Raw genomic sequence first — 10,084 nt, forward strand, 5'->3', positions numbered from 1 at the left:
TAAAAAATCCCTTTTCAAGAACTACAACGAACGGCTCGTTTGGACTACAGCGTTTGTTTTCAGGGTTTTGTGATATCACAAAGCGGCCCATTAGAATATCATTAAAATAATTCCCGCCTACGGAGATTCGAATGGTTGGGGGGTGGGGAGGGGCGAGGTCGTGGTGCATCAGACAAGACGACGACGAAGAAGATGTGCTGCTGTAGCCTCAAGTTTTCGCAAGTTATTACATATGCACCTGAATTAAGTATGTATGTTGTATTATGTATGTAAATATATATGTTACAATTATGAAAACGTTTTTATAATAACTTGCTGACAGTACAATACTGGACGATGTAATCTGCAGAATTTACACTTCAATTATGAGACTACAGTGTTTCCCATACATTGAGTGCGGGTGTTTTTATATCACTGTATTTCTGAAGGAAACCGACTGTCTTCAGAAAATTGTCATTTTCATTTAATCTTGCATAGAGGTCGACCGATATGGGGTTTTCACTGGCTGATGCCTATATTTATAAATCAGGGCAGCCGATGGCCGATATATGATGCCGATTTTTTTGGCCGATATGTTTGGCTGATTTTTAAAAATTTTTATTTTTTTCTTCATCTCTTAAAAGTGAGTTTGAGTAAATGATTATTGCAGGGTACAAGATAGTAATAGTAGTAGTAGCCTAATTCAGAGTAATAATACATGGCTCAAAACCTAAGCACCTTCTCAAAGCAGTTCTGAAGCATGCTTTTTGTTTATGTTTGCTGACAGACACCAGTGTTTCCCACAGACTTGCAAATGCAAATTCATTCTCCGCCAGCAGGAGACGCTGTTGGAGCGGAGATATAGCGGTTTCCCCGGTAACTGCTGTAATCTAATAAGCACTGTGACTGCGCTCACACACGCTAACGTTACTTTATCAGGCATTACAGGAAAGACGAAATGAACATCGTGGGGGCTATTGTCGGACCCACAGACACATTTCACGTGGAAAGTTAACATGCACATTATAATCAGCCCAGAAGTTCGTCTGAACTGCATGTGTTTCTACTTTAACATGCAAATGTTGCCCTTATGAATATGATAACTTTCCGGCATCAATTCTAGTAGGATAAAACGTAATTACGCTTTCGAAACGTCTGTTTTGCCCTGCCATCATTAGCTGAAGCTGTGTGTGGACAAGAAGCGGCTGCAGAGTGTGAGTTGCTCCGTCTCTCACGCAGCCAGAGAGAGATTCTCCGTTGTTCCGCAACAGCGCTTAGCTGCCCGCAGATGCACCTGCCTATAAATCGGCCTAATTTGCAACACAATTGGCCGATGCCGATTAATTAAAAAATGCCAAAAATCGGCTGGCCGATCAATTGGTCGACCTCTAATCTTGCATGTAATGTCTGATAAAGCAGTGTTTTTTTGAGCGGAGCGCTGCTTTGTGTACAGCCGTTACCGGGGAAACCTTGATCTCTACCACTCCTACAGCGCCTACTGCTGGCAGAGAAGGAGTTTGCATATATATGCCTCCTGGAAAACACTGGACTATGGTATAAATAAATTCAACTGTATAACAGTTTCACTGCAGTTCATGTTATAATGTTAGAATTAAACAACAATAAAAAGAATACATATGCACTTATCTGTACATAGTAAATGCAGTTATTTTTAAGCGGTTGTTGACCTCCTATCTAAAACGTGATTTAGCCAAAAACAAAACAAAAAAAAAACAATAACGTTACCACTCTAATATGTCTTGCAATATCTGTGCGTGCAAAGGTTCTGCGCGATCCTCTTGTTCAATATTCTCTGGGTCTGAATCCGGCTCAAATTGATATGGTAATATTGACGCCATCCTTAACTAAACTTGGTGCTTTGGCAAGGGGCGTGGCAATTAGACTTGTGCCGGTATTCGGTAATGCGATATATCACGGTAATGAATATGCACGATATGATATTGTTATCGTGGGCACTTCTAAATACCGTGAATAATTATATATTACAAATTATTCCGAATTTTGATTGCATTTTAAGAATACTTTTCCCATCAACTGGTCAAATGCACAACACCGCTGTATGCTGCACCACCAAGCATGAGAGCATGTTCTAGTACACCCCCAAAACAAATTCAAGACATTGTAAAAGAGCATAATAGGACTCCTTTAAAATGAGAGGAAACCACTACATTTTAATCACAATCCAAACAAAGATGTTGTATTCATGGAGCTTATAATTTAATCTAAATTAGATTGTATAATTTTGAAATTTGAAGCAAAAACAGAATGGTCTGACTTTAGCTTTGTGAAACTATACTAAATAAAACATCTGCACGAAAGAAAAGCAGCAGACAGGCTGAATGAGATGGAAATTCACTCTCTGACAGCAGGTGGCGCTTATGGAACAGCGTTTCCTTGGTTACTGCTGTAAACTGCAGCTCTGTGTTTATGAACACTAATATGCATTAAACAGGCAAGATGAAAAGAAAACACCGTCTAGCCTAAAAATTACATCCTTAGTCAAAATACACAATTTTATAGGTAGAAAATTTCAGGTAAATTTCTGGAAACTTGCCAGTAATTTTGGAAACTTTCGGAAAATGAGAAGTTTTCAAGAAATTCAATTTGAGAAACTTCTGGAATTTTACCGAAAATGTTCTGCCCTTTTGCAGCCCTATTTGTAAGTGACTCATTTGGAACCCTCTGCATAGGCAGCAGCATACAAATACACTCAAAGCTTGTTTTGAGTGGAATGTTGTATTAGCGTTTTGCTAACAACATAATAAGCTAATAAGCATAAGGTGTGTTCATATCATGTTGGAATTATCGAAATTACGAGATTATGACTTGTAAAAATGTCCTCAACAACTTGTAAACTTGGAATTTTCTGAGAGCTCAAATTTGTACAACCTGCTCAACATCATATGAAAACACGCAAATAGGAATAAGGTATTGTGGTTTTGTCTATTGATTACTCAAATTACACAGATTCATTTTGCCATTAATAGTATTGCCAAGATTCAAGTTCAAGGACGTGAACAGCTCCGAGAAGATATAGCATGGGTTGCCATCTAGTAATTAATGGTAATTACAACATGACGTGAACTCAAAAATAAACAGGGTACACAAATATAGGTTAAAATGCTGAATGGAAATTAAAACCGTTACCATTTCTCTTGCTTTGCCTATCTAGGACTTTGCACTGCTCATTGCAGTGTATTCTGGGATTTCTTTTCCACAATGCTGTCTTAATATTTGGCTAAAATGTGGGGTTTGGAACAGAGCGCCAGTCTAGTACCTGCTACTTAAACTTAATAGATAGATTTTGGATTATTGGTGAACTACTTGTGAACAAAAGCTTAAACAGTTAAATTTTAAGTGGTGGTCATGTGTATGACATAGATATTTGCTTTAGACAATGGCGAGCTTTAGGGATATGCCGGTATCAAATTTTCATGTTGCGATTAATTGCTAATGCTTTTATCACGGTATACGGTATTATCACGATATTGAAATTTAGTTTAAAAAAGTGCTGTCATAATACAGTATAACGGGTTTAATAACTTTTTTCTTATGACAAATATAACTGAACATTTAAATGCAATAAAGCAATACAGAAAAATGTAAAAGTTAAAAGTTTTACACAGATTAAAGTGCAAAAGAACTATAAAGACCAATAGGTAAAAGGAAAAATTGAAATCGCATCATATGACCCCTTTAAGAAGGCAAATTATGCTGTCATGTCAAAACACGTTATGTAAAGCTGGTTATGTAAATGTGGTTGACCTTTCTCTCAGCACTAATTAAGACGATAAGTTTTAGAAAAAAAAGTTAACTATAAATGGCAATATTATAGACATGCAGTTACAGGTGAAGTGTGTAGTTTCTGTGCCACTAACATCACCAAACTGAATTGCAAAGTTAATGCTTTTTTCTGCTCAATTTTTCTTCTCTATCTACCATTGTTTTGGACAAAAAGGTCATTCCGCCACTAACTTTGACAATTGGTTAAGCTAATGTCTGGCTTCATTTAGTGCAGAAATTACACACCACTTTTTAATTATGATAGAAATACGTTTTTTTTTTATAGTGGTTTTAATCTGTTTTGTTCTTTGTGTTCCCATAATCCCACCCTTTTTTCCCCATTTCCCCCTTCCCTTTTCCCTTCGTCAGGCAGCAATTCCTCCGTGAAGATGTCGGAGAGGTCGGGCAGCGGGCGCGAGAAAGAGAAAGAGCGGGCAGAGAGGGGGGGCTCAGGTGAGACGGGCAGCGGGCCGAAAGAATCAGCCGGGGAAAAGAGGAAGAGGAGCCGAGCTGTGGAGAAGGTGATGAACTCCAGCAACCCCTCCAGCCCCGGAGGAGCCAAGCGCCGCAGGACGTAGCCGCAGCTTGCAGCAGGACGACTTGGGACATCAGACATTAAAAAAGAACTGACTGAGAAAGGTGTAGCTAATATTGGTCGCGCTAGAGCCAATGTAAAAGTGAAATGACATGGCGTGCAGGGGATGTGATGTTCGTGTGCGTTATCTGCAGTCCAGAGGTTCACTGCGAGAGACGTTCCTGCGCTTTTAAGCGTTCTGAGCTCTTCACAGACAGACGGTGGAAATGTAGACAAAGGAAAGTCTGGTGGTTGTGTAAGATCAGACTAGACTGATGGGGAAAGTATGATAAACTAAAAAGCTTTCCTCTGCTGAGTTTGGAAACAGAATTTTTTTTTTTTTTTTTTAATTTGTGGGAATTTTAAGTGGTAGCTTTATTTTATTTTTGTCAGAGTTCTTGAGACGGACCAGAGCATCAACTAGTTTGTTGTGTGATTTATTAGGACTTACACTGCAAATAAACTGAGCTAGACATGTTATTAACTGTATGAAATAACTTGATTGTATTAGCCAATTAGATGGTCATTGATCAAATGCTTATGAAATAGTGATGGTATTAGCACTGTTTCTGAGTCATGCTTGTTTGAAATTTTTTGACCGAATATGTGTTAAACACATCAGGAGTATGTCCCTGATTAAAAAAAATGATAGTGAGCCATGTTGGTCTGATTTGACTTCTTAATTCCTAATCTGGCAATGCACAATATTTAATATGTTAGCCTCCCTTTGATCATTCCCTGCTCTATTCTGGTAAACATAAAAGATCCAAAAAGGGATTTAAAAAGGTTTAACTTCCTAGGATGCCACAGGAGAATTTTTTTTTTTGCCACTTTAGAAACCAAATATCTAGCAGTGCATCAAAGAACATTGGCACTTCTTTTCCTCTGTCGGCAAATGATACTTACTGTACTGTTCAAAAGACTCTGGTCAGATATTTTTTAAAGACTGGAGTAATGGCTGATGAAAATTTGGCTTTTCCGTAACAGGAATAAATGACTTTTTAAAATATATTAAAATAATTAAAATAGCCTTGGTGAGCATAAAAAACTTTAAAAAGTCTTCAGGCCCTCTGGTAATTCTAATGTTGTATATACACACACATTATACTGTAGATCTTCAAATTAAGAACTTTTTTTTCCCCAAGGAACTTAAGTCAACTTGAGATCCCTATGCAGTGTAAAATGTTTTTTTTTAAAAAGTACCTTTATTTGTGAGAGTGTGTTGTTAATACAGAATGAGATCGTTTTAAGAATCTTTAGTTGGGTAGCAAGCAACAGTTTTCCTTGCTCATACAAAGGCATTACTAGCGCTTTTTGTAGATATTACAACTACTAAAAGAAGTGTTTTGGCCTGTGTAAGTGGCAAAAAAATTAAGTCAGAGAGAGATCGGAGACCAAATCACAAAGTTTTTCTGATATGTTCTGCAAAATCAACATTAAATAAAAGTATCTGTATGAAATTAGCAGAAGAATGGGGGTCAAAATATAATTTATTGATGATTTTTCAAAGAACAGACCAAACAACTGATCAGACCCCTATAATATATGTATACAATTTCAGATGTACTAAAATACTAAAATTGCATCTAACTAAAGACATGGAAATAGTTACCTCTAGAATAACCTGGTAATAAACATTCTCAATAATAATAAAAAAAAAATGTATGTTGGGAACCTGTAGGTGTCATATTTCAGACCCACACAGGGAACCAGTTTTTATCCAGCAGGAGTTAATTGAGGATAAGATGCTGAGTCACTGAACGCTGCTCTATTCCAGTGTGTTCCTCTTCCATCTCTCGTACTCTTCCTCTCAGCTCGTCTCACTGCAGTCCCTCGCCACCAGCCTCCCCCCACTTTGAGTGCCGCATTGCTGTATCAAAGTGGGGTGAGTTCATTACGCACACAGACTTGGACTGTGCTGCCACCTTTACAGAAGCACAGAGTGTCTGTTTGCTGAGGGGAGAACAGGGTCCGGCTGTCAGCTGCAGGTAAGAGGCCACAATCATCCTCCTGCTGTTAGACTTTAACTATACTCATAACGGTCAAACGCTTTTTATTTATTTATTGTGTTTTTATTTAGTACTGCCCTGATGAAGCTATTCAACAAAATATTACTTATTTAATATATAAATTAATAGCAGAATTTACACATCCTGTTCAAAATTTTAAATGCCCTTCTATCTTAATTTAATCTGTTTTTTTCCTCCTGCATCAAATACTGTTCGTAAGCTTTTGTGATAGTTGTGCATGAGCCCCTGGTTTGTCCCGAACAGTGAAGCTACCCACTGTTTTTGACAAAAAGCCTCCAGGTCCTGTAAGTTCTTTGCATATTCTGCACATTTGAGTCTAATATATTTCTAAAAAGCCAAGGGTATGTCAAGGGGTTCTGTTTGACAGGATGATTTGTGTAGTTTATAATTTTGTCTTGTGGGATGTATTCAAATATGTTATGCATCTTTGTCAGGGTAGTGCTAAATAAAAAGAAAAGAAAAAAAGAAGAAAGTCATAGTTATCTTACAGATCCTGCAAGGGATATGTAAACTTGTAAGAAATTAGTTTTGAACATTTATTTGCATGATTTTTAATCATAATAATGTTTTTGTAATTATAATTTGAAATTGTCAGCTGTAGACAGAAGAAAGCTCCATCCATTCCCATCCTGTCTTCCTGCCCTGTGCCATCATGGGGAAAGAGAAGATCCACATCAACATTGTGGTCATTGGCCATGTTGATTCGGGGAAATCCACCACCACTGGCCATCTCATCTATAAATGTGGAGGAATTGATAAAAGAACCATTGAGAAGTTTGAAAAAGAGGCTGCTGAGGTAGGTGAACAGGATCTCAAAAAAAAAAAAAAATCATAGGAATTTAGCTTTGGTGTTCAAGTGGAGTCGAATTGCTGAGTTTGAAGCCAGATTCGTAATAAAGGAGTACAGTTGCACCTTCCATTTAAATTTAAGTGACCTCATCGGCTTAGCCAAATCCCTAATGCGTTGTGAGAATTGTGGTCTGTGCTGAATGATGGGTAACTCCAACCCACTTACTGTATAGGGTAATTAGGTAAGTGTCTCATCATGCATCACACTATACCTTCCTCTCCTCTCGTGCACTGCAGAGCAGAGGGAGAATTGCTGTGTAATTACATTGAGACATTTACTCTTTGGAATATGCCAGTGGAGATGAAAGGAAAAGATGAATGGATTTCTGGAGCAAGCAGAACCATTAGTCAGGCCCTGCACTTTTGTCGTCTTGATGCACATTAGACTGAGAGAATGAGACCTGAGTAAATGGGTGCAATCCCAGTGGGTCTGACACCTCACCTCTGTCTTTGAGGGTAACTTGTTCTTCAAGCAGCAAGATGTAGGTAGTAAAACACTGTGTGTGCACAAAGAAGCCTGTTGGATTTTTGTTATATGTCTACTAAAGATTAGGTACATTAGTAAGCTTGACTGAATATTATTGCTATCAGCAGAGGTTTTTACCTACAACAGGGATGGGCAACTCCGGTCTTGGACAGCCATTGTCCCGCAGAGTTTGGTTCCAATCCTAATTAAACAAACCAGAAAAATCTTCAGGATTGCTAGAAAATGACAGGCAGGTGTGTTTGATTAAGGATAAAACAACAAGGTATTGGACTTGAACCTACAACCTTGCAATTGTGAAGATTGTTAAGAGATTTATTACAAAGACAGTCAGCTGGGGTAAGTGATTTAACTCAACGGCACAATATTGAGGCATAATGTATCCCTTACAGGATTTAAACCTACAACCTTCCATTGTGAAAATTGTTACTTGATTTATTGAAGGGATAGTTCTCTGGAGCAAGTGCCAAGCTCAAGGGCAAAATGTTGAGGCATAATGTATGAACCCTTGCATGATTTGAACCTAAAACCTTCTAAATTCCGAGGTCAGGGTTGACAAGTTTTTTTTAACACTGTATTTGCACTTTAAACATTTGGCACTGCAATGCAGAGTTAATCCTACTAAAGCAGAGATTCATTACCCTTGGTAAAAAGTGGCTTTATAATCATATTCAGAATTCTACCTCTGGAACACCACTATACAATCCAAGCAAAATATCAATGTTTGAAAAGTCATTGCAATATAGGTGTTGGTTTCTGCTCAAATAATACATGTACTGTCATAATCTTTTAAGATGATTGCTTTCGTGTGTCCACACAACTTATTTTTTCCTCAGTGAAGGCATTTTCCCCCCTGTATGCTCACATACTTTTGTTTTGGCAGATGGGAAAAGGTTCCTTTAAGTACGCCTGGGTTCTGGACAAGCTGAAGGCCGAGAGGGAGAGAGGAATTACCATAGACATTTCACTCTGGAAGTTTGAGACCACCAAGTACTACATAACTATAATAGATGCTCCAGGACACAGAGACTTCATCAAGAACATGATCACTGGGACGTCTCAGGTAAGACAGTACTAGCTCAGTTACAACTATTTACGAGAACTGGTGGTATATCGATGCTTGGTGAGAGGATCCCTAATGCCTGTAGATGAATTTTAGTATCTTTACCTTTAAACAATGTGGCTCACATTCTTTCTCTCCCAGGCGGATTGTGCTGTTCTAATTGTGGCAGCTGGAGTGGGTGAATTTGAGGCGGGCATCTCTAAAAATGGGCAAACAAGGGAGCACGCCCTGCTGGCCTACACGCTGGGCGTCAAGCAGCTGATTGTAGCCGTCAACAAGATGGACTCTACGGAGCCATCCTACAGCGAGAAACGCTATGATGAGATTGTTAAAGAAGTGAGCGCCTACATCAAAAAGATTGGTTATAGCCCTGCCTCGGTGCCCTTCGTCCCAATTTCAGGTTGGCATGGTGACAACATGCTAGAACCGTCTTCTAATGTGAGTCTTCATGGCATGTGTGTGTTTGTGTTCAGTTCAGCAATGACCTCATACCGTTTGGCAGTTTCCAATTAAACTGGCAGAATGCTAGTGATTTGATTAATAAAATCATCTCATTTGTGCTGTGCAGATGCCGTGGTTTAAAGGCTGGAAGCTGAACAGGAAGGAGCAGCATGCCAGTGGCGTTACTCTACTGGAAGCTCTCGATACCATCATGCCTCCAACACGCCCCACTGACAAACCCTTACGTCTGCCCCTACAAGATGTCTACAAGATTGGAGGTGAGATTAACCCACTCAAATCATGCACATTTTATGGGGTGATGGTATTTTTAAGATCAGCTTGTAGTTATATTTCGAGTTCAGAAAGCTACTACATCACTGTGTGTACAGAACATGCGTATTCAGAGATGCCATGTCTTTCTCCTCAGGTATAGGGACCGTGCCGGTGGGCAGAGTGGAGACGGGTATCCTGCGGCCCAGTATGGTGGTGACCTTTGCCCCAGTCAACATCACTACAGAGGTGAAGTCGGTGGAGATGCATCACGAGTCTCTGAGTGAAGCTATGCCGGGAGACAACGTGGGCTTTAATGTGAAGAATGTGTCTGTAAAAGACATAAGAAGAGGTAATGTGTGTGGGGACAGTAAGTCAGACCCGCCTCAGCAAGCATCAGGGTTTACAGCACAGGTGGGACAACAGTCTTTGCCAACTTGTTTGTTTGTCTTGATATCTTTCTTTGTTTCTATCTGGATTTCTATTCTTTCTCTTTCTTTTTATCAGGTCATCATTTTGAATCACCCAGGACAGATCAGTGCAGGTTACTCTCCTGTCATTGACTGCCACACAGCTCACATTGCCTGTAA

At 39.1% G+C, this 10,084-nt stretch overlaps 2 protein-coding genes and 1 long non-coding RNA gene across 4 annotated transcripts in view; 2 read left to right on the plus strand and 1 right to left on the minus strand.

Annotated features, from left to right (window-relative positions):
• LOC107705719 (MRG/MORF4L-binding protein-like) overlaps window positions 1-4,682 on the plus strand; it is a 12,123-nt gene extending 7,441 nt beyond the window's left edge. The window contains exon 5 of the mRNA XM_016509148.1: window positions 4,153-4,682. Coding sequence (XP_016364634.1) covers window positions 4,153-4,361 — 209 coding nt within the window. The 3' untranslated portion in view covers window positions 4,362-4,682. The remainder of the gene's footprint in view (window positions 1-4,152) is intronic.
• A 964-nt stretch (window positions 4,683-5,646) lies between these two features.
• The window catches only part of LOC107705720 (elongation factor 1-alpha 2-like), a 27,156-nt gene continuing 22,718 nt past the window's right edge, over window positions 5,647-10,084 (plus strand). For both annotated transcript variants that reach the window (XR_001636094.1, XM_016509149.1), the window contains exons 1-7: window positions 5,647-6,345; window positions 6,983-7,183; window positions 8,604-8,783; window positions 8,925-9,221; window positions 9,352-9,502; window positions 9,652-9,908; window positions 10,002-10,073. Coding sequence is in view for 1 of the 2 variants with exons in the window: in XM_016509149.1 (XP_016364635.1) it covers window positions 7,040-7,183; window positions 8,604-8,783; window positions 8,925-9,221; window positions 9,352-9,502; window positions 9,652-9,908; window positions 10,002-10,073 (1,101 nt within the window). In the remaining variant the exon portion in view is untranslated. The remainder of the gene's footprint in view (window positions 6,346-6,982; window positions 7,184-8,603; window positions 8,784-8,924; window positions 9,222-9,351; window positions 9,503-9,651; window positions 9,909-10,001; window positions 10,074-10,084) is intronic.
• LOC107705721 (uncharacterized) lies at window positions 7,057-7,899 on the minus strand. Its single transcript, XR_001636095.1, has 3 exons — window positions 7,841-7,899; window positions 7,679-7,733; window positions 7,057-7,122 (listed from the first exon to the last, which is right to left on the minus strand). It is a non-coding gene; the product is annotated as an uncharacterized LOC107705721 (long non-coding RNA).

The sequence above is a fragment of the Sinocyclocheilus rhinocerous genome, unplaced genomic scaffold (genome assembly GCF_001515625.1).
Source record: "Sinocyclocheilus rhinocerous isolate Xijiao unplaced genomic scaffold, SAMN03320098_v1.1 scaffold263, whole genome shotgun sequence".
Lineage (NCBI taxonomy): Eukaryota > Metazoa > Chordata > Actinopteri > Cypriniformes > Cyprinidae > Sinocyclocheilus > Sinocyclocheilus rhinocerous.